At 49.9% G+C, this 27,843-nt stretch overlaps 1 protein-coding gene across 1 annotated transcript; it reads left to right on the top strand.

Moving 5' to 3' along the window:
- Positions 1–1,741: 1,741 nt before the first annotated feature.
- On the top strand, positions 1,742–24,987 carry CTSH (cathepsin H; the record flags this gene model as incomplete). Its single annotated transcript, XM_080693429.1, has 12 exons — positions 1,742–1,820; positions 6,930–6,961; positions 7,843–7,948; positions 8,793–8,863; positions 10,377–10,481; positions 13,072–13,158; positions 13,794–13,849; positions 16,876–16,957; positions 18,277–18,345; positions 20,786–20,892; positions 23,822–23,947; positions 24,912–24,987. 12 exons carry the CDS (start codon positions 1,742–1,744, stop codon positions 24,985–24,987), a joined length of 996 nt encoding a protein of 331 aa, XP_080549555.1.
- Between the last annotated feature and the right edge of the window lie 2,856 nt (positions 24,988–27,843).

Raw genomic sequence — 27,843 nt, 5'->3', positions numbered from 1 at the left:
GAGGCGGAGACAGGAGGATCACGTGGGTTCGAAGCCAGCCTCAGCTACTGAGTGAGGCTCTCGGCTACTTAGTGAGACCCTTTTCCAAGTAAAATATAAAATAGGTCTGTCTGGGAGTATAGCCCGGAGGTAGAAAGCCTCTGGGTTCCACCCCCAGTAACACACACACACACACACACACACACACACACACACACGCAAATACAGATGCTCTCCAACTCCCAGAAGTTGAAAATATCCTAATTTAATATATCTCAGCTACAGAACATTATCACTTGGCCTACCCTACTTAAAACACTCTCACAACACATGGGCACAATTGTCTAACATGAAGCCTATTTTAGAATAAAGTGTTGAGCTGGGCATGGTGCTGTATGCTTGTAATCTCAGTACTTGGGAGGCTGAGACAGGAGGATCACAGGCCAGCCTCAGCGATCTAGCATGACCCTGTTTCAAAATAAAAAATAAAAAAGCTGGGCATGGCGGTACATGCTTGTAATCCTAGCATTTGGGATGTTGAGACAGGAGGATCGCGGTTTGCGCCCAGCCTCAGCTACTTAGTGAGTCCCTCTGCAACTCAGTGCGACCCTGTTTCAAAATAAAAAATAAAGCCAGGCGTGATGGCGCACCCTTGTAATCCCAGCACTTGGAAGGCTGAGACAGGAGGATCACATAGTTTCAAAGCCACCCTCAGCTACTGAGTGCAGCCCAAATAAAGCATACAATAGGTCTGGGAATGTAGCCTGCAGGTAGAAAGGCCCCTGGGTTCCACCTCTGGCATCACAAAATAAAATAAATTAAATTAAATAAAGAATAAAAACTAGCCAGGTGTGGTGGCGCACGCTTGTAATCCCCGCGCTATCCCCGCGCTTGGGAGGCGGAGACAGGAGGACCGCGCAGGTTCGAAGCCAGACGCGCTGGCTTAAGAGACCCTGTTTCCAAATTTTAAAAAGTATAAAATAGGTCTGGGAGTGTAGCCTGGAGGTAGAAGGGCTTCCAGGAACCCCAGTACCACCAAAAAAAAAAAAAAAAAAATTAAAAGAATAAAATAGGGCTGGGGTGTAGCTCAGCAGTAGAATGCCCCTGAGTTCACCCACAGCACATAAAAAGGTGCCGTTTTTCCCAGTGATGGAGGTGAAGAGCTTGACCCCCAAAGCCAGTGAGGGCGCCTATGTTTGAGGTGTCCAATGTCCTGTTCATTTCCCAGGCATCTGGTCCCTAAATAGCAGCTTCAGACCTACGGAGGTGTCCTCAGCAGAAAGACACACGCCTGTTGAGTGCTGGGGAGGGACCCACGAAGTCTTGGCTATTTCCTCTAGTTTTTTTTGTTTGTTTGTATTTGCGGCACTGGGGATGGAACCCAGGAGCATTCTACCTCGGAGCTATACCCCCAGCCCTATTTTTTAGTCTTTTCATTTTTGAAACAGGGTCTCACTGAGTTGCAAAGGGCCTCGTTAAGAGGCTGTCCGCAAACTGCGGTCCTCGGGTCATAGCTCTCAGCCAAGGAAGGGAGAGCTGGCTGGGAGCTCGGAGCAGGGGCCGGCCTGGCGGGGTGGGCGGGGACGGGGAGGGAGTGATGGGCACGGTGGGCGGGGACGGCGTGGGCGTGGCTTGAGATGGGCGGGGATTGGGGTGGGGCGGGGCGTTCGCGGTGGGCGGGGCCGTCCCGCTGTCCCGCAGCCTCAGGACCGCCCGGCCGGTGTGATCGGTGTCGCTGTGCCGGAGTCTCGCCGCCGCCGGGATGAGGGTCGCGCTGCCGCTGCTGTGCGCCGGGGTCTGGCTGCTGAGCGCCGCCGCCGCGCCCTCGCTGAGCGCCCTAGGTACGCACCCCGGCGCCGCTGGGGGAGCGGGGCGGCGGGGGCAGCGGGCGGGGCGGCGGGCTGCGAGTCCAGAGTCCCACTCGCACGGGTGGGGTCAGAGCCTAGAAGCCCGCAGCCCCTTCGGGGTCACCAGCCCCCATCTGGGCCCCTGGGGACTTAGAGGACTCTGGTCTGCCCGCCAGAGGCAGGCGGGGACTTCCCAGCCTTTGTACAGCTTCGCCATAGACCTCGGGGACCCCTCTGGGTGCTCTGAGGCTCCAGCTGTGGCAAGGACTGGAGCGGGCTGGTGTGGAGGAGCGACCCCCGCTGCGGAGCACTGGGGGCGCCTACAGCAGCAGCAGTTTCAACGCTGGTCCCCGCAGTGTGCGGCGCACCCGGGACTCCGCTCTGGGTCAGTCCCATCCCGCTGGCCGCTGCGCTCGCACCCTCTCCTCCCTCCTGCCCGGCTGTCCCAGGCTCAAACCAGAGGCTCTGGGCTTCTAAGCCGCCCTCGGAAGGAGTGGAATAGTTACCGACCTACCCGGGCTCGGGGCAAAGTTCCCGAGAGGCAGACTTTACCGGGACAAACTCTGGCCTCGTGGCCTTCCACCCATTTGTAAAAGCAAGCAGGCAGCCTTGCAGACTTCAGGCGCAAACTGCTGCTGGGAGTCAGTACAGGGTGGGGCGCCCCGCCACCCTCCGGAGAGGGGCTGGCAACTGAAAACCTGCCTCAACTCTGGGGCAGGGCTTGGCAAACTTTTACTGCAAAGCACCAGCTAGCAGATATTTTAGCTTTGTGGGTCATTCGATCTCTGTAGCAACTACCTAACTCTGCCGTTGTAGGGCGGAAAGCAGACAAAGAAATGTGTAAATAAACCGGGCGTGGTGGCGCATGCTTGTAATCCCAGCGCTTGGGAGGCTGAGACAGGAGGATCGCGCAGGTTGGAAGCCAGCCTCAGCTACTTAGGCTCTCGGCAACTTAGTGAGACCCTGTTTCAAAATAAAGAATAAAAAGTAGGGCAGGGGGTGTAGCTTGGAGGTAAAATACCCCTGGGTTCAATCCCTAGTAACACACACACACACACACACACACACACACACACACACACACACACGAAATATATAGATAAATGATCATTGATTGTGTTCTAATAAACGTAATTTGTGGACACTGAAATTTGAGTTTCAAAAGATTTTCTGGAAGCCGGGCGTAATGGCACATTATTGTAAATCTCGGTACTTGGGAGGCTGGACAGGAGGATCGCAGGTTTGCAACCAGTCTCAGCTACCTAGTGAGAACTTCCACAACTTAGTGAGACCATGTTTCAAAATAAGGGATAAAAAAAATAGGGTTGGGGTGTAGCTTGGAGATAGAATGCGCCTGGATTCAATCCCCCAGTACCACAAATAAATAAATAAGTCCTAATTGTAGCCATGGATCTGTCTGAGGTGGAGACAGGTTACCCATGGATCATTCTGGCCCTGGCTCAAAGTCATTTCAGCTTTTTCCTCCTCTCACCTAAGAATGAGAAGTGGTAATGAAATCTCCCGTGGCCAAGGAAGATTTCACACTTACTTGTTACTTTTGAAATCCCCCCAGAGGCAGAAGTCGGTGGTCCTAAACTCTGCCCTGCTGCAAACCCCGGTTCCCAGTCGAGTTCTGTCTTCTCCGGAGACCTCAGCTGCAAGCAGGGCCCTTGGCCAAGATTTGGATCCTCTGAAACCCTAAGCGGGCCATGGGTTGGGGAGATGGGCACTTTCTTCCCAAGGAAAATCGCCATCACTTTGTTTCTGGCCCGCAAAAGGAAATCTAAATTCTATAGAGAGGTGATGTTCACACTGGATTCCTGGGGGAACACAGACTTCTCAAGTGATGTCAGCAAAGGTGTTGTTCTGGGAAGCAGTTTTTAGACACTTCTCAATGTAAAGTGCTAAACTGGGAGGAAGTGTCTGAAAGCAGGGCGAACCCTTTCCTCCTCTTCATCCTGAACCCCCATCTTTGGATTGAGAGACGAGAGGTGGCAAACCAAGCGGTATGGTCACAAATCTTTGGGGTCTGCTATTCTCTGTTCCTCAAGGATGCTGAAATGGAGGGAGGACCCCGAGATGTCACTGACAGGATCCTAGAAACAATGTCCAGTGGCAGAGGACCTTGTGGTTTGGACCCTAGAAAGGCGAGCAGAGTTGATGACTGCTGGGAAACAGTGCCGTCCAACGCCTGCTAATTTGAACAGAATTTCCCGGCCCTTTGGCCTGAAAACTAATAAAACCCGAATTAATGCTGAACCCTGTGTCAGTTAAACAGAAGATGATATTTACCTCCAAATATATAAGTCTATAGAAGGAGGCGGTAAAATACTGTTTATCTCATTAAGAGATACATTCCTAATAATTATTCTTAAATTTAACGATTACTTTTCACAATGCATAATAATTTGGGGGAGGGAACTAGGAAATGAACCCAGGAGCATTCTACCTTGAGCTACACCCCCAACCCCTTTTATTTTATTTATTTATTTATTTAATTTTGCGGTACTGGAGATGGAACCGGAGCATTCTACCTCTGAGTGACACCCCCATCCCTATTTTTTAATCTTTATTTTGAAACAGGGTCTCACTGAGTTGCAAAGGGCCTCAGTAGTAGCTGAGGCTGTCCTTGAACCGTGATCCTCCTGTCTCAGCCTCCCGAACGCTGGGATTACAAGCAAATGCTGGGATTACAAGAGTGGGCCACCACGCCCAGCTTTATTTTTTATTTTGAAACAAGGTTTTGCTAAATTGATACAGCTGGCCTTGAACCTACATTCCAAGTACTGAGATTACAGGTCTATGCTACCATACCCAGCTTTGAAATATTTTAATCTGTTGGGGTACTCGTAACAACGATGTTCGTGCAATACAGAATAAATTTTTAATAATATTCAGGAAGTAAAGGTAGTTTAAATGTGTATTTTCTGTTGTTGCAGGAAAGGATGTTAAGGTGCTCAAGTATAAAAATATGCTTAGGATAAAATTCTCTGAGATGGGGAGATAGGTTGTTCAAGGGAGAAAAGAAACTATGTTAACTATATATAAACTATGCAAAGAAGCTATGTAAAATATTCAACACTTATAGAACTATGAGTTTGTTCATCAAATTATGATGGGTTTTCTTTAGAATTGTTTGCTGCAATATGATTTTACCTAGTAGTAGGACTCAAGAGTGATACGTTCATGTATGCACGTATTACTTAGTCTGTTCTCTTCCTCAAACCTCCTGTTTCCCCTCCCACATCCTCTTCCACTACCTGACTGGTCCCCTTATTATCATGAAGTTCGTTTTCTTTCCTATTTTTTCTCTACTGTCCATCTATGAGAGAAAACGTATGGCCTTTGATTTTCTGAGATTGGCTGAGCTCCCTTACCATAATGGTCTCTAGTTTGAATTATGATGGTGTTTAGACTTCATTAGCTAGCTTTAAAGGATATAGCAATCTCTGTGTGTGTGTGTGTGTGTGTGCGTGCGTGCGTGTGTGTGTGTGTGTGTGTGTGTGCTGCTGGTGGTGGTGGTGGGTACTAAACCCAGAGTCTGAGGTATACTCAGCAAGTGTTCTACTACTGAACTATATCCCCAGGCCTTTCAATAAAGTTTTATGTGGACACAGCCATGCCCATTTATTTTCCCTGTGACTTCTTTTATGCTCCAAATATCAGGTGAGTAGTTGTGACAGAGACCATAAAGATTGCAGAGCCTATGATCTTTTTTATCTCTCCCTTTTGCAATACATATGCTGACTCTTGAGGCATCTAGGTTTTTTGGTTTTTTTGTTTGTTTTTTTGGTGGTACTGGGGTTCCTGGAAGCCCTTCCACCTCTGGGCTACACTCCCAGACCTATTTTTTACATTTTTATTTGGAAACAGGGTCTCCTAAGCCAGCGCGCGCGGCTGGCTTTGAACCTGCGCGATCCTCCTGTCTCTGCCTCCCAAGCGCGGGGATTACAAGCGTGCGCCACCACGCCTGGCAGAGGCATCTAGGTTTCTAATTAACTATTTTTGTGTGTGTGGTGCCGGGGATGGAACCCAGGGGCATTCTACGTCCAAGCTACACCCCCAGCCCTGTTTTTTAATTCTTTATTTTGAAACAGGGTCTCATTAAGTATGCTCGTAATTCCAGTACCTTGAGAGGCTGAGACAGAAGGATCACAGGTTCAAAGCCAGCTTCGGAAACTTAATGAGGGTCTCAGCAACCTAGTGAGACCCTGTTCCCAAATAAGAAATAAAAAAAAAAATACATTGTGCTTCAGGTGTAGCTTGGAGGTAGAATGCCTCTGGGTCCTAGCCCCAGTACCTAAATAAATAAATAAATAAATAAATAAATAAATAAATAAATAAATAAACTTTTAAAAAGGGATAGGGGCTGGGCGTGGTGGTACACACTTGTAATCTCCGCGCTTGGGAGGCTGAGACAGGAGGATCGCACAGGTTCGAAGCCAGCCTCAGCTACTTAGTGAGGCTCTCAGCAACTCAGTGAGACCCTGTTTACAAATAAAATATAAAATGGGTCTGGGGCTGTAGCCTGGAAGTAGAAAAGCCCTGGTACCTGGGTTCCACCCCCAGTACCACAATAAATTAAATAAATAAATAAATAAATAAATAAGGGATGGGGGTGTAATCCAGAGGTAGAATGTCCTGAGTTCAATCCCCAGTACCAAAATGAAACAAGTAGAGCATTTTTTCAAAATTAGAGTACAAAACAGGAAGAGTTTAATTTTCTTTCACATTCAACATTAGATAAAAACATTTTTGGTATTTTATTTTTGTGTGTGTGGCACTAGGGATTGTACCCAGGTGTACTCTATCTCCGAGCTACACCCCTAGCCCTATTTTATTTTTATTTTGAAACAGGGTCTCACTAGGTTGATGAAAGTTCCACTATTTGCTGAAGCTGTTCTCCAACCTGCGATCCTCCTGTCTCAGCCTCCCAAGTATTAAGATTATAAGCCTGTGCTACTATGCCCAGTTTCATTTGGGGTATTTTAAATTTAGCCTAGTTTTCTAAAATGCAAATCGGTTCTAAATGCACTACTAGGCTGTAGATTCAACATTACCAAGAGGCACTTAGACCTAATTTTTCTTTTTTTCTCTTTACAGAGAAGTTTCACTTTAAGTCATGGATGGTACAGGTCAGTACCCAACTTCTTCTTTCTGAAGATTTTTTTTTTTTTGGTATTTCACAAAGTTTCCTGTTATTATAAACCAAGTTGTGCCAGATTTGAAAAAAAAAAAAAAAAAGAGGTATTTTCCAGTCTCGCCCCACCTAAATCTTTTCAAAGTTCAGATTGTCCAAACAGTAGTAAAGATGCAGTAAGAACTTCCAAACCGTATGTTTCTAGACTTGGCTGGTGGCAGCCTTAGAATTCATGTCCAGGTTTGTTTTGTGTGCGTGTGTGATTGTGGTACTGGGGGTGGAACCCGGAGGCTTCCTACCTCCGGGCTACTCTCCCAAGCCTATTTTTTATATTTTATTTGGAAACAGGGTCTCACTACATTGCTGAGAACCTCACTAAGTATATGAGGCTGGCTGCGAACCTCCTGTCTCAGCCTCCCAGGTACTGAGATTACCAGCGCGTGCCACCACGCCCGGGTCCATTTTCGGTTTTCATATTCAAAGCACCTGTGGAATGACTGCAAAATCAATTGGAAAACACCAGTGTGTGCGCATTTGAAAACTGATGACTTTGCCATAAACTTGACTCAGTTCCAGCGAGGCATCAGGGGTGACGCGCTGGGCCCTTGACCAAGGCCTCTTGGACTTTGAGCTGACGTTCAGGCGGCCACACGAGCTTCATTTTGGCCACAGATCCCTGGAGGCAAACGGATTGCTTTGTAGCATTTCAATTTTGACAGAAGATACCCGGGATGGTATCCCACCCACCAGTATGGATTTGTCCTGAGGATCTTGGCAGAAAGGAAACCTCTATTCCTCCCCTCAGAAAATAAAAAATTCTCCCTCTGTGAGCTGCATCCTGGCCCTGTAACTTATGGTTGATGTGTTTTGTTTTAGCACCAAAAGAAATACAGCACCAGGGAGTACCACCACCGGCTGCAGACGTTTGCCAGCAACTGGAGGAAGATTAATGCTCACAACAACAGAAACCACACGTTTAAAAGTACCGTGGGGATGGCGTTCCTCCAGACCTCTCGGGAGGAGGGGCAGGGAGCACCTCAGACAGGGAGAGGAATCAGTGGGTGGCTGGGTGCACACACCTGTTATCCTGGGGCTTGGGAGGCTGAGACCGAGGGACTGCAGTTTCAGCAACTTAGTGAGGCCCGCCACAATATTTGTGTTTGTGTGTGTGTATGAAACTGGGATGGAAAGCATTCTCCCTCTGAGCTCCACCCCCAGCCCTATTTTTTATTCTTTATTTTGAAACAGGGTCTCACTGAGTTGCAAAGGGCCTCACTAAATAGCTGAGGCTGTCCACAGACTGCAATCCTCCTGTCTCCACCTCACAAATGCTGGGATTACAAGTGTGTACCACCACCATGCCCGGCCCTCCACAACTTATTGAGATCCTGTCTCAAAACAAAAAATAAATTAGGATCCGGGCATGGTGGCACATGCTTGTAATCCCAGCATTCAAGAGACTGAGATTGGAGGATCGCGGTTGGCTGACAGCCTCAGCTACTTAGTGAGGCCCTCTGCAACTTTGTGAGACCCTGTTTCAAAATAAAGAATAAAAAAAGTAGGGCAGAGGAGTGTAGCTCGGAGGTTGAATGTACCTGGGTTCCATCCCCAGACCAGCAAAAATAAATAAATAAATAAACAAACAAACAAATAAATAAATAAATCAGGGCCTAAGGGGTATAGCTCAGAGGTAGAATGCCCCTGGGTTCAATCTCCAGAACCATGAAAAATAAATAAACAAATAAATGCTCCCCAGGCAACTCTGAAACACAGTAAAGGTTGCTATTTTGAATCACATTCAATATTAATAGATTTCTCTTTTTCAGTGGCACTGAACCAATTTTCAGACATGAGCTTTGCTGAAATAAAACAGAAGTATCTTTGGTCAGAGCCTCAGGTAGGTATAATTCAGTGCAAACAAAGTGTAAACAGATCTGATTCTTAGCCAAGCGTGGTGGCGCACACCATACATAATCCCAGTACTTGGGAAGCTGAGACAGGAAGATCACAGGTTCAAGGCCACCCTCAGCAACTCATTGAGACCCTGTTTCAAAAAAAAAAAATTATAAAGTGCTGAGGGTGTAGCTTGGAGGTAGAATGCCCCTAGTTTCAATCCTAGTACCCCCCAACACACACTTTGACATTTTTTTCTTTTTTTGCTACTGAGAATTGAACCCAGGGATGCTCTCTCCCTGAGCTACATCCCTATCCCTATCCCTTTGTATTTTTTATTCTTGAGACAGGGTCTTACTCAGTTGCCCAGGCGCCTCGAGCTTGCGATCTTTATGCCTCAATCCTCCAAGTAGCTGAGATTACAGGAGTGAGTGCGCCGCTGCTCCTGGCAAATCTAAATCTTTTGCTTCAGATCTTTGAGATAAGTTCTTAGCCTGCACTGCTTCCAGTTAGACTTTGTACTATCCCCAAGCCATAGCTGGGGGTGTCCATGTATTCTTTGGGAGAGCCAGAGGGGTCATCTCTCCGCAGTCTCTGTCCAAACCCCTGGATACTAGATAAATACAGACACCTGGTTAAAACTGAATTTCAGATAAACATACTTGTTTTTAGCATAAGTATATTCTAAATTGTGCAGGGGACATATGCAACATTCAGGTAAATTAATTTATTGTGCCTGAAATTTAAATTTAATGAGGTGATTTGTATTTTTATTTGCCAAATCTGACAACCTTTCCTAAATCCAGCCACCTGGGCTTTCAAGGGAACATGTCACTTAGCATTGAACCTAAAGACAGGGGAGAAATGGTTCGGACACCTACAGTCTTTCTAATTCCCTCTTGACAACATTGTGTGAGTGAGTGTGTGTGTGTGTGTGTGTGTGTGTGTGTGTGTGCGCACACGTGTGCCTGTGCATTAATGTATGCATGTGCTGGGGTTGAATCCAGGGGCATTCTACCTTGAAGCTACATCCCCAGCCCTATTTTATTTTTTTATTTTGAAACAGGATCTCACTAAGTTGCTGAGGCTGGCCTTGAACCTCTTGTCTCAGCCTCCCAAGTACTGGGATTACAAATGTGCACCACCACGCCAGGCTTGACAATTCCATTTTAATTACACATTTATTTTACCTCAAGGTGTTTTTTATTTTATTTGTTTGTTTTTGGTGGAACTGGGGATGGAACCCAGGGGCCTTCTACCTCCGGGCTACACTCCCAGACCTATTTTTTTATATTTTATTTGGAAACAGGGTCTCACTAAGTTTCTGAAAGCCTCACTAAGTAGCTGAGGCTGGCTTCGAACCTGTGCAATCCTCCTGTCTCAGCCTCCCAAGCGCGGGGATTACAAGCGTGCGCCACCGCGCCTGGTTTTCAAGGTGTTTTTTTTTTTTTAATTTCCTGTTTTAATTTTTTTTTTAATTTTAATTTTTTTTAATTTAATGTCTTTGGTTGTTCCAGAATTGCTCAGCCACCAAAAGTAACTACCTCCGGGGTACTGGTCCCTACCCATCCTCCATGGACTGGCGAAAAAAGGGAAAGTTTGTCTCACCGGTGAAAAACCAGGTATGTCTGGCAACCCCTCACCTTTACCCCAAAAGGCACTGCATCCTCAGACAACACAGCTGGAAGGAGAACTCGACAGAACCCCAAACCCCCTGCAAGCTAACCCCCACTGCCACTTTTCCTGCATTGTCTGTAGGTAGCTCTCTCTTCAGTAAGGCTGGAGAGGTCATTACTTCTTTGAACTGCTCGAGAGCATGAAAATGTACCTTGTATTGAGCTAAAGCCCCCCCCCCCCAATGTACACGCACACACACACCTGCATGGGTCCCAGGCATCTTCTGCAGAGTAGCTCCCTGTGCCCAGCAGAGCTTGGACCCCAGAACCTAATTCCTCCTACCCATATATCTCCTCCTCCTATCCCGCATCCCCTCCTCCCGGCACCAGGCTGCAGCCCCTCCCCTGCCCCCCCCCCCCCCCGCCTCTCCGGGGCCCTTCCGGGTGGTGGGTTAACTTAGTAAGACCCAGCAATCCCTCCTGTGCTCCGGGTTCAGAGGCAGCGGCCTCTCCGTGTGTTAGAGCGCCCTCTGCAGGGCACAGCCAGTTTCAGCAGCTGGGCACCTTCCCTTGCCTGCCTCGCTCTGTTCTGCAGTCTACACCCAACTCTCGGCTACTCTCTGCCCATCCGGGCCACTCCCCGTGAAGTGGCAGGGCAGTGGCCCTCCTCAGAAAGATGCTGACCTCTCGAGTTCAGGAACTACACGGTTAAGATTTCCTTCTTAGAAACACTCAGCTTTCCACCAGAACTTTTTTTTTTTTAACTTTCCAAAAAGTCACGTGGGATAGCGCCACATCCTCCCAAGCTCGCCAGGACCCGGAGCCTGCCAAGGGAGCTGGATGTTTAAGCCAGCCTTCAGAAGCCGAAACAAACCTCTCTCCACCCCAGCAGGAAGCACAGTAGAAAGAAGCTGCCTTTACCTCCATGACCCAAGCCAGGTCCTCGGTCCTGGGAGAATCGTTTGACAATTCAGAGCAACAAGTATCCAGTGCAGAAACCTAAACCTGCCCACCATTTGGGCCGATGGGAAGGGGAGGTGCACCGGGAATGTCTCAAGTCCTATTAAAGGTCCTGGGCCACCAGACATGACTGAGTATCTGGGCTGTGGGGGCAGAATAAGGCCACGTTATCCTTGGGGGTGTCTGCAGTATCTTCTGTGGCCACTGTGTGGTGGATGACAGACTGTAGCCACAGTATTGAACATCAGCACACAGCCCCACTGAGGGTATCTTGCTTTACAGAGGGAAGAGCCAAGAGGAAAGATGGCTTACTCGGGGTCCAAGAAAAGCAAGTGATAATCTGGGAGAAATGATATATGCCTAAAATCCCAGTACTTGGGAGGCTGAGCTAGGAGGATCTCAGGTTTGAGGCCAGTCTCATCAACTAAGGGAGACTCTCAGTAACTTAGCAAGACCTTATTTCAAATAAAAAAAATTAAGCCGGGCATGGCGGCACACGCTTGTAATCCCCGCGCTTGGGAGGCAGAGACAGGAGGATCGCGCAGGTTCAAAGCCAGCCTCGCTGGCTTAAGAGACCCTGTTTCCAAATAAAAATATAAAATAGGTCTGGGGGTTTAGCCCGGAGGTAGAAGGGTTTCCAGGAACCCCAGTACCACCAAAATAAATAAATAAATTAATTAATTAGTTAATTAAGCTGGGTGTGGTGGCGCGCACTTGTAATCCCAGCATTTGGGAGGCTGACACCAGAGGATCGCAGTTTGCAGACAGCCTCAGCTACTTAGTGAGGCCCTCTGCAACTTAGTGAGACCCTGTTTCAAAAATAAAGAATAAAAAAATAGGACACAGGGTGTGGCTTGGAGGTCAAATGACCCTGGGTTCCATCCCTAGACCCGCAAAAAATAAAAATAAAAATAAAAAAATAAAAGAGCTGGGGGGAATGTAGCTTGGAGATAAAGCACCCTTAGGTTCAATCCCCAGTACAAAAAAAAAAAAAAAAAAAAGTGGCAGAGGGGACCCAGAGCCCCAGGTTTCTGCTCCAGCCGGGCTGTGGCTTCTTCAGCAGTAAACACCATCACCCGGTATGGCTGAACCTGCTGCTTTGACAGTCTCAGGGACCTTCCAGCCAGGTCCCCCTGGACCTGAGAGGAAGAGAGTCCTGGCAGCTAGCAGGGACTAGCTTTTTTTTTTTTTTTTTTTTTTTAGTACTGAGATGGAAACCAGAGCATTCTACCTCCAAGCTACACCCCCAGCCCTATTTTTTATTTTTATTTTGAAACAAGGTCTTGCTAGATTTGCTGAGAATCTCATTGTACTTGCAGAGCCTGTCCTAGAACCTGCGATCCTCTTGTCTCAGCCTCCCAAGTCCTTGTATAACAGACATGAGCCACCAGGCCCAGCTTAAAAAAAAAAAATTTGTTAAAAAGGATTGGGGGTGTAGCCTGGAGGTAGAATGCCCCTGGGTTCAATCCCCAGCACGTACACATGCACACACGCACACACGCAGTGTGGACAGGTGGGGACTGAGCCCCCGCTGCTGCTCTGCAGGGGCCTGGGCTTCTCACGGGTGCATGGAGAAGGCAGGAAGACTGTCTCGGGGGGGGCCCCAGTCGCTGACTTCCTCTACCCCGCCCCATAGGGCGTCTGCGGCAGTTGCTGGACTTTCTCCACCACTGGAGCCCTGGAGTCTGCGGTGGCCATTGCCAGCGGGAAGATGCTGTCTTTGGTAAGAAGTCAGCCCCAAGCCAGCTCCCACAGCAGGTACCCCCGGGCCTGGCCAGGAGACTGGACCCGGGCCTGCAGTCTCCCTCGGGACCTCAGCCACAGCGCTGTTTCAGTTGGACGTTAGGTGTCCCGGCCTAGTGGGCATTTGACATGAGATTTTCAACCAGTGCTTTTCCCAGAAAGAATGGGGTTTTATTGAGGAAGCTGCCAAGGGCTCAGTTCTGGGTGGATCTGGGTATTCCTTGGGTTCCTCACTTTGGTAGCCTGGGGCTTTCCCCAAGAATGGGCATAGAGCCAGACTCTGTGGCACACGCCTGTACCCAGTTACTGGGGAGGCTGAGGTAGGAGGATTGCAAGTTCAAGGCCAGCCTGGGCAACTTAGTGAGCCAGACCCTGTCTTAAATTTTTTAAAAGGGCTGGGGGTTGCAGGGATGCAGCTCAGCGGTAGAGCCCTTGCCCAGCATGCCTGAGGCCCTGGGCTCCATCCGTAGTACCACAGAAAGAGACATCCCTGCCCTTGGGGAGTTTGTAATCAGGTCATCTTGATGCAGTGCCAGGCCAGCCACAGATGTGGGTCAGCAAAGGAGGCCCGGCACCTCGGGCCTGAGTTTCAGTGGTCTGTGCTCCTTCCTCTAGGCGGAGCAGCAGCTGGTGGACTGCGCCCAGAATTTCAACAACCATGGCTGCCAAGGGTAGGTCCCTGACTGGGAGGGTCCAGCACCCCATCCATCCCCCAGTGATTGCCGCTGCTGTATCTGGTGCCACAGGCACGGCCCCATGGCGGTGGGTGCCAAACGGTCTCCCTGGTGCAGAGGGGAAGCCACTCCACAGGGTCAGGTTCTCACAGCCACACCGAGGCTGGGCCATTTGGCTCAGAAACCCATTCTCTGGCGGACGTGGTGGCACACACGTGTGATCCTAGTACTCGGGAGGCTGAGACAAGAGAATCATAAGTTTCAGGCCAGCCTCGGCAATTTAGCGAGACTCTGTTTCAAAATATAAAACAATGCAGCATTCGGGAGGCTGAGACCAGGGGATGGCGGTTTGCGGACAGGCTCAGCTACTTAGCAAGGCCCTTCCCAACTTAGTGAGACCCTGTTTCACAAATAAAAAGACTATATATATGGTCTTTTTACATATATATACATATATATATATGTGTGTATGTATATATGTATATATATGTATATATGTATATATATGGCTGGGAGTGTAGCCCGGAGGTAGAATGCCGCCAGGTTCCATCCCCAGTACCACACAAAAAATAAGTATTAAAATAGGGTTGGGGGTATGTGGTTCAGAGGTAGAATGCCTTTGGTTCCCGGCATGGTAGTGCACGGCTGTAATCCCAGGACTTGGAAGGCTGAGACAGGAGGATCACAGGTTCAAGGACAGCCTCAGCAACATAGGGAGGCTTTTAGCAACCTAGTGAGATTGTTTCCAAACAAAAAGATTAAAGACCTGAGAAGTAGCTCGGAGATAGAATGCCCCTGGATTCCATCCCCAGTAACATGGGCGTGCGTGCACACACACAATCCGTCCTCTTTCCACCACGTCACTGGCTTTCTCTCTACAACACAGTCTGCCTCACCAGCTGCCCAAGCCCCTAGGGGAGAGGCCAAAAGAATGGACAGAATAGAGACACACCTCCAAAGTCAAGACCTGCTCGAGCTCTCCGCCTGGGGACGAGCTCTCTGAAGGCTGGGTGCTGGCCGTGAGGGAGCTTTGCACAACGTGGCAGCCTCGGCCAGCCTGTCCACCTCGCTGGGCCTGCCTCCCTGGCCAGTTCTTACACTAGGTAGTTAGGATTCTCTCCCTCTTTTTTTTCTTTTCTTTTCTTTTTTCTTTTTTTTTTTTTTTTTTTTTTTTTTGGTAATGGGAGTTGAACCCAAACCCAGGGGCATTCTAGGCATTCTGTCTCTGAGCCTTTGTTTGTTTACTTGTTTGTTTATTTTGAAACTGGAAATTGAACCCAGAGGCATTTTACCTCCAAGCTACACTCCCAGCCCATTTATTTATTTATTTATTTATTGCGGTACTGGGGATGGAACCCCAGGTATTCTACCTCCAAGCTACACTCCCAGCTCTATTTTTTATTCCTATTGTTGAAACAGGGTCTTTATAAGTGGCAAAGGACCTCACTAAGTAGCCGAGGCTGGCCCAGAACCTGTCTCAGCCTCCCCGGTATCGAGATTATAGATTACAGATGTGCTCCACTATGCCTGCCTTTATTTTCAATAGGGTCTCACAAAGTTTCTGAGAGTCTTATTAAGCTGCTGGGACTATTCTCGAACCCTTGGTCCTCTTGTTTCAGCCTCCCAAGTACTGAGATTACAAGTATATGCCTCACTTCTGGCCAAATCCCACCATTGTTTTTGTTTGTTTTTAGTGTGTGTGTGTGTGTGTGTGTGTGTGTGTGTGTGTGTGTGTGTGAGTGACTGGGTTTGAACCCAGGGGCATTCTATTTCTGGGTACACCCCAAGGCCTATTTTATTTCATATTTTGAAACAGAGTCTCACTGGACATGGTGACTCACACGTAATCCTAGTACTTGGGAGGCTGAGACAGGAGGATCTCAGATTTAGGACCAGTCTCAAGAAGTAGTGAGACTCTGTCAACCGAGTTTCAAATTTTTAAAAAGTATGTTTCAAAATGAGATCCTTTGGCCAGGAGTGGTGCCACATGCTTGTAATCCCAGCACTTGGGAGGCGGAGACAGAAGGATCATGCAAATTCAAAACCAGTGAGGCTGTCAGCAACTTAGTGAGACTCTGTTTCCAAATAATATATAAAATAGGTCTGGGAGTGTAGCCCAGAAAGCCCCTGGGTTCCATCCCCAGTACACACAGACACACACAAAAAGAGGCCCTTTATCAACTTAGTTGAGACTTTTTTTATCAACCTACTTTCAAAATGAGACCCTGTTTCAAAATTTTAAAAAACATGTGTGTGTGCATGGCACTGGGGAATGAACCCAGGGGCACTCTACCTCTGAGCTACATCCTCAGCTCTATTTAATTTTTCATAATGAAACAGAGACTTGCTAAGTTACTGCACACTGACCTCAAGTCGGGGCAGTCCTCCTGTCTCGGCCTTCTAAGCACTGAGATTACAGGCCTGCGCCACCCATGCTGCACCCAGCTAAAGCTTCTTTTTTTCTTTTCGGCCTCACTACCTATACCCTAGAGCTGACCGCTGGCCAGACGGGCTATCAACAGCCTGTCATAGCAGGACAAGGTGGGGACGGGGACGGGCTTGGGGTGGCTGGGCAGCTGGTGCACTTTGTTTGCGCTGGAGGCTGCTTAGTGCAGGAGAGGATCGGCCTTTGGGAGCAAAGCCTGGCTTGAGCTGCGAGCCCTGGACATAGTGTTCAGTCTCTTCCAGCTTCAGGAAGTAACATCTACCTCGCAGGGCTGCTGTGAGGGGTCAGGCAGTCATGTGTGGTCCACCCAACCACGGGGCTGCCCGGCAGATGCCGTAGCGCCAGAGACTGCGTGCTGGGCCACCCCCTCCCCTGCTGAGGGACTGCCCGCTCCTCCCGACAGGGCCCTGGCTTCCAGGGCTCTCTGTCCCATAGGGACAGCCTCAGATTCTGGTGGCCTCAATTTACCCCAAGAACAATCAAATAGGGCTGCACTGCTGTCCTCTCCGAGGCCTCCGCTGCCCCCACCTGTCATGGGGGGACCCCAGCAGGGCTCATCTGCGTGTGCTTCTTACAGGGGCCTCCCCAGCCAGGCCTTCGAGTACATCCTGTACAACAAGGGCATCATGGGTGAAGACACCTACCCCTACAGGGGCAAGGTAACGCCGCCAGCCTCGCCTCTGCCTGCTCCCACCACCGCTCCCCGTCCCTGCCGTCCCCTCCTGCCGGAATCCGGAATCATCCACGTGCCTCAGTTGGTCCTTTGCCTAAGCTCGCTGAGCCCTCGCTGGGGGACGGTGGTCGCCCCGCCCCGGAGGCACCGACCCTTTCTCCTTCCTGAGCCTCCTCCTCCTCCTCGAGACCCCTCCCGCACCTCACCGGCCTGCCCTGTTTCTTCCTGGCCCCCTCTCTGTCCAGGCAGGTGGTCCCTTGTGCTGGCCACACTGCCCGAGGCCTGCTCAGCTCAGTGGGCACCACTCAGCCAGCCTGGCCATGCCCACGCCCGGCTTCCCCCGCGACCCACGGCCCCTCCTTGGTTTCTCCTCGTGCGAGGAGCAGCGCTGCTTCCTCAGAACCTGGGCCACTGGGGCTATTGTCTTGGCTGGTCTCCTCCTGCTGGCCGTCGGACCTCACCCAGGCTCCTTGGTCATGGCGTGTTCCTGTACGCACCCGGCCTCAGCCTCCCTTCACCCAAGGTCACCGAGCTGGCCTCCTCTTCAGCCTCAGACCCAGCTCTGGGCACACCCATCTTGTTCAGAACTCTTGGGAGGCTCCCAAGCCTGCCTGCCCAGCCAGGCTTGCCTGCCTGCCTTCCTTCCTTCTTTCTTTCTCTCTTTCTTTTTCATTTTCTTTTCTTCTTTTTCTTTTTCTTTCTTTTTTTAGTACTTGGGATTTAATTCAGGGACACTCAACCACCAAACTATACCCCAAGCCCCTTTTTATTTTTTATTCTGAAACAGAATCTCACTAAATTGATGAGGCTAGCCTCCAACCTGTGAGCCTCCTGTCTCAGCCTCCTACATACTGGGATTCTTGGTGTGCTCCACTTTACCAGGCCCTGACTTAATGCGGGTACCCTGGCTCTCAAAAGCCCTGCGCTTGGCCCGACTAGTGCTGCCGCCAAGCGCCAGGCCGTGCTCTCCTCCGGTCCCATCCTGTGACCCACCTCTGCAGCCTCACTCCCAGGACTGACTTCCCTTTCCGCTCCACCACCCAGGCTCTTCCTCAGCCTCCATTTCTCAGTGAGGTCATCCTGGGTGGCTCAGGCTCCCCCCTCGGCTCCCCAAAGCAGGCCCAGGACTGTCTCCTGCACCCACACTCTGAGCCCCTGGAGGACAAGGACGCCTCGTTTCCCTCCGAAGTGACGCCAGCACCAAGGCCCTTGTCTGTCACCTCTGCTCAGTAAATGTTGTGAAGCTGTCTCACCCTTGAGCCGAGTCCCTGACCCATACTCCGTGTTCTCTGCTGCCCTGAACAGGACGGTACCTGCAAGTTCCATCCCAAAAAGGCCATTGCGTTTGTCAAGGATGTGGCCAACATTACGCTCGTGAGTACTAGCTTCTTCTCTTGGTTGGGAAATGTGTTCTGATAAGGAGGCCCGTCTCCACAGCGGTCAGATGGCTGCCTCTCCTGACAGCACCTCACTTGGAGTGGGAAGTGTGACTTAACATTGACTCTCGCTCACCATGGTGGCTCTGTGGTAGAAGGTGGGAGGGAACCCATGAACTGGCCAGAGCTCTGGTTCTGAACTCCAGGCCTGCCCACACCTTCATTCCTGCCGTTCTATTGTCTTGTCTGTACAATGCAAGCAATGATCCTTGCTCTGCAGAAGAGGGTGTGAGCACCTGTCTACCGTTAGCATGTGTGTGTGAGATGGACGAGGGGTGTAAATGTGTGTCAGTCAGGATCAACCTAGGTTCTGCTGCATTGACAACAAGCCCCAAGTCTAAAGGACTCACAACAAAGTCTATGGCTCATTCCTGTGACCTGAGCATGACTTAGGCAAGGCTGGGTATATTCTGTCATTGGCCTCACCCCAAGGGCCCAGGCCAAGGGAAGGAGAGGGGTAAATGATACAAATAGATGCCGGGTATGGTGGCACACACCTATATTCCCAGTACTTGGGAAGCTAAAACAGGAAGATTGCAGATTTCAGGCTAGCCTCAACAATTTAGCAATATACTCAGCCAATTTTGCAAAACCTGTTTCAGAATTAAAAAATAATAATAATAATAAGCCGGGAGTGTTGGCACCTGCTTGTAATCCCTGCGCTTGGGAGGCTGAGACAGGAGGATCACACAGGTTCGAAGCCAGCCTCAGCTACTGAGTGAGGCGCTCAGCAACTTAGTGAGACCCTGTTTCCAAATAAAATAGAAAATAGGTCTGGGAGTATAGCCCGGAGGTAGAAAGCCTCTGCATTCCACCCCCAGTACCACCAAAAAAGGAAAAAAAAAAAAAAGAATTTAAAAAATAAGCCATGAGTGGTGACACATGCCTATAATCCCAGTATTTGCAAGGCTGAGACAGGAGGTTCAAAGATTTGAGTCCAATTTCAACAACTTAAGCAAGACCCTCAGCAACTCAGTGAGACCCTATTTCAAAATAAAAAATTTTAAAAAGGTATTATGGTGTAGCTCAGAGGTAGAATGCCCCAATACCAAAAAATAAAATAGGAAGCTGGGCATGATGGTACTCGCTTGTAATCCCAGCATTCGGGAGGCTGAGACAGGAGGATTGCAGTTCACTGACACCCTCAGCTACTTAGTGAGTTGCCTTTGCAACTGGGTGAGACCTTGTTTCAAAATAAAGAATTAAAAATAGGGCTGGACGTGTAGCTCGGAGGTAGAATCCCCTGGGTTCTATCCCCAGTACTGCAAAAAATAAAATAGGTCTAAGAGTGTAGCTCAGAGGTAGAACACCCCTGGCTCAATCCCCAGTAGCAAAAGGGGGAAAAAAGTATTCCTTATGCCTGGTCCCCAGGACAGCCTCAACAATGACACCTTCAGGGCCCTGGACAGCAGGCCAGAACTGACATTCAGAACCCTCTGGCAAGCCGGGCGTGGGGGCGCACGCTTGTAATCCCAGCGTTTGGTAGGCTGAGACCTGGAGGATCACAATTCGCGGACAGCCTCAGCTACTTAGTGAGGTCCTCTGCAACTCAGTGAGACCCGGTTTCAAAATAAAGAATAAAAAAAATAGGGCAGGGGGTGTAACTCGGAGGTAGAATGCCCCTGGGTTCTATCCCCAGACTCGCAATAAATAAATAAATAAATAAATAAATAAAATAAAGAACCCTCTGGCAGGATTGGGGACAGCTGTGGAGATCAGGCCACACGACCTCTGCCAGGACTGGGAAGGCAGCCGCGTGCTTGCCCACAGCTGTGGGCTTCTTGCAGCGGGGCGCTGCCACCCTCCAGTGAGGCAGGACGGAGGGAAGGCCGGGCGCCCCAGCCCTGCGGCTCCCTTCCCTCCTCACTCCTCAGCTCTTAAGGGCTGCGCGTTGGCTTACTTTAACCCGGTCGTTCCCAGCTGGGATGATTTAGACGCTGCTACAAGCCACCAGCCCCCCAGTGAGGACAGACTTGGTCTAGGTACAGCTCGGCAATGGCTGTTTGTTTGCAGGTTCGCAGTGCTGGGGATTGAGCCCAGGGGTGCTCAGCCACAGAGCTACATACCAGCCCTTTTCATTTATGTTGTTGTTGTTATTACTATGATGATGATGATGATGATGATTTTGTTACTGGGGATTGAACCCAGGGGCAGTCTACATCTGAGCTACACCCCCAGACCAATTTTTTTTTTCTTTATTTTGAAATGGTCTTACTGAGTTGCAAAGGGCCTAAGTAACTGAGGCTCCCGCCTCAGTCTCCCAAATGCTGGGATTACAAGCGTGCGCCGCCACGCTCTGCCAGAGGGCCGTATTTGAAAGTGGGGCGGGGAGGAAACAGAAGCAATGTCTATCTCTCGCTCCTCCTGTCTGGCCACAGAATGACGAGGAGGCGATGGTGGAGGCTGTGGCCCTGTACAACCCCGTGAGCTTTGCCTTCGAGGTGACTGACGACTTCATGATGTACAAAAGCGGCATCTACTCCAGGTGAGCAGGCCGGGGCCCCAGGGGCTGGCGTGTGGGGAGAGGCCGGGGCCTCTGCTCAGCCCCACGCAGTCAGAACATGATACCTCGTGTGCGGCACGTCACGCTCCTGCAGCAGCCCTCCCGCAGCCCCAAGGGTGGAGGGTGGGGCCACAGTCTGTCTCAGACAAGAGGGAAGCGGAGGTCGGCAGGGATGGCACCAGCCGGGCTCCGTGCCCAGCGCGGTGGGGCCACGCTGAGAGCCCATCTGCAAAGGATGGGGATGTGGCCTGGGAAGAGCGCGGAGCTGCGCCACCGCCGCAGCCCTGCCGGGCTCCCCGCAGCGCCCCGGCCGGCCGGGGCTTCCTCCTTGCGGGGTGCTGTCGCCGCGCCCCTCAGCTGCCTGTGTGAGGACACAGTGCGGCCCGACGCCTCCCCGGCTGCTTCCTGACTGCTCCCCAAAGGCTCCTTCCTGGTCGCATTTCCTGCCACCCCTAAAATGCCATTGTTCTCCAGGGTTTGGTCCCCAGCCCTCTTAGTTCTCAGACACTCCTGTGGCACCGTGCCCTCCCCACACTTTGCTGAAAACCACGTTAGGTCCACACGCCATCTCCCTCCACCTCAGCCTGGACGGGAAGCCGCTAACCCGGCCCAACTGCTGCCCAGGTCCCAGCCTGCTGGAGCCTCCGCCAGCCCAGCTCACCACTCCTCTTCTTGCATTGGCCTTCCTTGAATAAGACCCCAACACACACACACACACGCACACGTACTCACACGCACATGCACGCACACACACATGCACGCACACACACACACTGGCCTATTCTCTCCTTGGAGTGAGAATCACCTTACGAAACATTCCACAGGTCATGCCAATATGTGGTGTGTGTGTGTGTGTGTGTGTGTGTGAGAGAGAGAGAGAGAGAGAGAGAGAGAGAGAGAGAGAGAGAGAGAGAGAGAGAGCGCGAAAGAGAGAGAGACTGAAGATTGAACTCAGGGCATCCTACTTTTGAGCTCCACCTCCAGCCCTTTTTTAAAATTTATTTATTTATTTATTTATTTTTGGTGGTACTGGGGGTGGAACCCAGGGGCTTTCTACCTCCAGGATATACTCCCAGACCTATTTTATATTTTATTTGGATTCAGGGTCTCACTAAGTTGCTGAGGGCCTCACTAAGTAGCTGAGGCTGGCTTTGAACCTGTGCGATCCTCCGATCTCAGCAACCCAAGCGCGGGAATTACAAGTGTGCGCCACCACGCCCGGCTATTTTATTTTTGTTTTGAAACAGGGTCTCACAAGGTCGCTGAGAGTCCACTACGTTTCTGAGGCAGTCCTCAAACCTGTGATCACCCATCTCAGCCTCCCAAGTCCTGCCACGCTGACTTTAAATACTCCAGAGGTTCCTGTCGCCCATTGTCTGAGCCTGTCAGGGACCCTCGTAATCTGGCCCACTCTTTCTCCACGTTTACTGAATCAAGTCTCCCTGCTGTCTCCTCTGATCCCCCACATACAGCCTTTTTGTGGGTGTCCCCTGCTTCTCGGGAAGCCACTCGGCGCCCCTGGTTGGAGCCCTGGGCTATGTCACCCTCACCTGTGCAGCCCTCAGCCCCTCCGCTCTTCCCAAGCAAGGCTGCCTACGGTCAGGGCAGAGCAGGGCTGCCGCTCACATCCCAGCGCCTCCCTGTCCAGCACTCACTTTCATGCCTACCGAATCCATGTGTGACTCACCACTACATGTGTCCTCCTGCATTCCTGAAACTTCCTCATGAATGCTAGTTCACTATTTTACCAGAAAATTCACATATTACCATAGGTACAAGATCATCTCTAAGATGAATGCAGTGGGCTGGGTGCATGCCTGTAATCCCAATATGTAGGAGGGATTGCAGGTTCAAAGCCAGCCTCAGCAATTTATGGAGACACGCAGCAACCTAGCAAGACTTTGTTTCAAAAAATAAAATATGCCAGGCATGGTGGTGCACACTTGTAATCCCTGCGATTGGGAGGCTGAGACAGGAGGATTGCACAGGTTGGAAGGCAGCCTCAGCTACTTAGTGAGGCTCTCAGCAACTTAGTGAGGCCCTGTTTCCAAATAAAATATAAAATAGGTCTGGGAGTATAGCCTAAAGGTATAAAGCCTCTGGGTTCTATCCCTAGAACTACAAAAAAAAAAAATATATATATATATACGTATATATATACGTATATATATATGTATATACGTATATATATATACGTGTATATATATATACGTATATATATATATATATATATATATATATATATATATATATATATATATATATAAATCTAGGCGTGGTGGCACATGCTTGTAATCCCAGCATTTGGGAGGCTGAGACAGGAGGATCGAGGTTCGCTGCCAGCCTCAGTTACTTAGGCCCTCCACAACTCAGTGAGACCCTGTTTCAAAATAAAGAAGAAAAAATAGGACTGAGGATGTTGCTCAGAGGTAGAATGCCCCAGTACTGCAAAATAATTAAAAATAATAATTATTATTATTATTATTATTATAAATACGGCTGGAATGTAGCTCCCAGGTAGAATGCCCCTGGGCTCAATCACCAGTACCAAAAAAAAGGGGGGGGGGATGAGGGGCCTGGGAGTGTAGCTCAAAGGTAGAATGTCCCTGGGTTTAACCCAAGGTCCCAATAAAATGTCGTGGCAACAAAGCAAGATGGTGGTGGGTCCTAGCCAGACACCGCTGGGTGCAGATTGCCCAGGAGGGCTGCTGCTCCCTGATGGGAAGAGGGTTGGAAGGCGTGGCTGGTGGAGGGGCCAGCACAGTACAGAGACCCTCATGGCATGAGCAGGAGTGACAACCCAGGGGCAGAATGCCCTCAGCAGGGCTGAGAGTGGACGTGACTGAATCCTTGTTTTGGTCTTTCTTTCCCATAGTTTCCACCCTTTTTAACTTTTTTTTTTCCTTTCTAGTACTTCCTGCCATAAAACTCCAGATAAAGTAAACCATGCGGTGCTGGCTGTTGGGTATGGGGAAGAGAATGGAATACCCTATTGGATTGTGAAAAACTCGTGGGGTTCCCAGTGGGGAAATAATGGGTAAGCTGCCTCGGGCTGATGCTGGGCGTGCGTGCGGCTCAGGTGTGGAGGCTGAGGGTCCCGGGGTCTCCCCCACTTGAGAGTCACTCTTTGCAGGAAGGAGCTGGTCAACCAAGCCAGGGGAGCATGAGAGGGTAGCCCCAGGCCTCTCGTAGCCACTAATAGAAGCCCAGCTGCCTCAGTAGAGTCTGAGACTGATAGAAAGACAGCTCCGGACTCAGAACTCTACCGGGACAAAGCCAGGGTCCCAGAGGGTCTGACTTGAGAAATCAAGGCAACAGAGCCGGGTGTGGTGGCTCACACCTATAATCCCAGTACTTGGGAGGCTGAGATAGGAGAATCATAGGTTCGGGACCAGCCTCAGCAACCTAGTGAGACCTTGATTCAAAATTTTTAAAAAGGGCTGGGGGTTGTAACTTGGGGGAAGAATGCTCCTGGATTCAATCCCTAATATGGAAAGAAAAGGACAGAACAGGACAGGAAATCAAGGCAGCAATTTGCCCCTGGCCAGTGATCAGACAGCCCCTCCTGCGAGAGTAAAGGGCCGATGTGTATGTGGAGCGATGACTGGCCACGTGTGTCTCGCTCAGGTTCTACCTGCTCCTCCGAAAAAGGAGAGGCTTCCTTGTTGCCTCAGGGGGTTCCTTGTGATGAGGACTTAGGAGGGGCCTCAGTCTGTTCTAGAGAGAAGTAGGATATGGGTAGAATAAGAAGGGTTCCACTCCCAGTACCATGAAAGAAAAAGAAAGGGAGGGAGGGAGGGAGGAATTGAGGTCATTTGGTGGCCAAAGAGAGGGAATAAGACACTAATCCTGTCAGTAATCTCCTGGCCAGAAAATAAGCCCACTGCTACTGTTGTGTGAATAAATTCAGAGGGCTTCATGCCAGGAGGCAGGTCTTAGTGAACAGCAGGACTGCAGGAGCTCTGCTGAGGACACCACAAGCCAGACCCCTCTCTCCCCAGGTACTTCCTCATCGAGCGAGGGAAGAACATGTGCGGTCTGGCGGCCTGCGCCTCCTACCCCATCCCCCAGGTGTGAGCGGGCGACTGCAGGATGGGTTTGGGGAGGAGAGGAGCTGTTGGCCTGGACCATCTGGTGGAAACCCTGTTCTGGAGGAAGCTGTGGGGAGATCCGCCCAGGAGCCCAGTCTCCACCATCACCCGTGCCCAGCCTGGAGAGCTAAAGAAGGAAGCATCCCGCCACTCAGCAGGTCCAGCCATGGCTTGACCATGGCTTGACGCAGGCCCATCCCCAGCCAGGGGATACACAGGCCTGGCTTTGAACTGACTCACACAAGGACCAAGAATGTCCTTTCTTTCAGAGGGGCTACTTCACATGTAGAGAAAGCTCTGGTGACTATCTTTTCTGTGTTCTTCATTCAATAAATGCTGAGCGACCACCTCTCTGCCGGGCCTGTGCTGACGCAGGACCAGACACGACCACACCGGGTGGGTCTCCTGGGCTCGTCCAGGGTGGACGCTTCAAGAGGTGCCCGTGGTGCGGGTATGATGGTACTGACCCCAGGGAGAAGAGTGGGTTTAGGGTTCTGTTTGTCCCAGACCCTGGGAGGGAGAGAAGAGGAAAGAAGCAGGATCTGGCAGTCAGGACAGCCCGAAGCCTGTACCTCCCAGGCTCAGCTCCGCCCAGCTCCTCCGCAGCACCTCCTGTGGGCCAGCCTGGAGGCTCCCGCGAGCTCTGCCATCTGCCTCCTTCCGCTCCACGAGGCTGCTGCGCAGGCCGCCGTTCTATGACACGTGGTGACCACAGTTGTAGCTCAGTTCTGTCCTTAAGTTCACAGACTTTTATAGTGACAAAAACTCACATTATTTGGGTCTCCTGGAAGCTAAAGGCTTAAAAATATTTGGTGGGGGGCTGGAATGAATGTGCATGACAAGGCTTTGAAAATATGTGGTTTAATCTCAAAGAATTCTATAAGACACACACACACACACACACACACAAACACACCAATTATCTTTTTTTTCATTAATGGGATAGAACTCAGGGCAGTCTACCTCCAAGCTCTACCCCTAACCCTGTTTTTCTTTCCTTTTATCTTTCTTTTTTCTCTTTTTCATTTTTTGTGGTACTAGGGACGGAACCCAGGGGTATTCAACCTCCAAGCTACACCCCCAGTCCTATTTTTTTAATTCTTTATTTTGAAACAAGGTCTCACTGAGTTGCAAAGGACCTCATTAAGTAGCTGAGGCTGTCTGCCAACCACGATTCCCTGTCTCAGCCTCCCAAATGCTGGGATTACAAGTGTGTGTCACCACACCCAGCACCAATTATTTTAATGCACTTAATAGTGACTGGAAAGCCAGGCGTGGTGGCACACACTGTAATCCTAGTACTTGGGAGGCTGAGACAGGAGGATCACAGGTTCAAGGACAGCTTCAGCAAGTAGTGCAACTCTCAACCTAGTAAGACACTTTCCAAATAAAATAAAATAGGGTTGGAGATGTAGCTCAGAAGTAGAATCCTCCTGGGTTCAATTTTCTAGTCTTCCCTTCCCCAAAAACAAAAGGCCAACTAAGAGCCGGGCACAGCGCATGGCGGTATACACCTGTAATCCCAGCACTTGGAAGGCTAAGACGGAGGATCGCAGCTTCAAGACTCAGCAACGTAGCAAGAATCTCAGCAACATAGCGAGATGCTATTTCAAAACAAAAAATAAGGGCTAGAGGTGTAGCTTACACACACACACACACACACACACACACCCCTAAAGACCAAGAGATTCTGCCCTGAAAAGGGACTGTATTTAATACCTAGAATATTCAAAGGTGCTTTTATACTTTGGTCATTTGAAGTTACTCCAGGTGTTTTTTGTTTTGCATCTCAATGAATCTTCCTTTAAGAAGCTTTTAAAAAGGTCCACGTGCTTGGAAGGCTGAGACAGGAGGATCATGCAGGTTCGAACCAGCCTCAGCTAAATAGTGAGACCCTGTTTCCAAATAAAATATAAAATGGGTTTGGGAGTATAGCTCAGAAGTAGAAAGCCTCGCCAGGCGTGGTGGCGCACGCTTGTAATCCCCGCGCTTGGGAGGCGGAGACAGGAGGATCACACAGGTTCGAAGCCAGCCGCGCTGGCGTAAGAGACCCTGTTTCAAAAATATAAAATAGGTCTGGGAGTGTAGCCCGGAGGTAGAAGGGCTTCCAGGAACCCCAGTACCACCAAAAAAAAAAAAGTAGAAAGCCTCTGGGTTTCACCCCCAGTAGCACCAAAAAATAAAAAATAAAAGAAGCTTTTAAAAAGCCGGGCGTGGGGGCACAGCCTTGTAATCCCAGCATTCAGGAGGCTGAGACTGGAGGATCACGGTTCATGGACAGCCTCAGATACTTAGTGAGGCCCTCTGCAACTTAGTGGTGAGGCCCTGTTTCAAAATAAAGAATAAAAAATTGGGCAGGGTGTGTAGCTCGGAGGGCCAATGCTGCTGGGTTCCATTCTCAAACCCACAAAAAAAAAAAAAAAAAAAGCTTTAAAAATATATTTGAGTGAATCTGACTAATCTCTTCATCAAGTACCCCATGGCTCCCGTTGTCCCAGTTTCAGGCAAGAACTGGTCATTTCACTAACAAAATAGCCCACTCTTTTATAGACTATTTCCTTAGGATTCCACCTGGGGTAAATTCAAGTTGACCTCTACTTCGACACTCCTCCCACCTACCAAGAAGTGAAGTTTGTCCCCTAAGCTTGAAACTTGCATCCCAGCAAATTCTGACATCTTCATGCAGTAAAAAAATAATAATAATAAAGTGATTTCCAGCCCAGCCTTCCTTAGGCTAGCAGCTTCCACTCAGAAGAGTCCTGAGATGCCATGTAAGCGGCCCAGCTGCCCACCTGTCACAGTATGAGCAGCACAGATGCTCTGCAGGGGGAAGTGGGGTCGA

The sequence above is a fragment of the Muscardinus avellanarius genome, assembly GCF_963383645.1.
Source record: "Muscardinus avellanarius genome assembly, chromosome: 3".
NCBI classification, from domain to species: domain Eukaryota; kingdom Metazoa; phylum Chordata; class Mammalia; order Rodentia; family Gliridae; genus Muscardinus; species Muscardinus avellanarius.
This window is presented reverse-complemented; position numbering and strand designations above follow the sequence as displayed.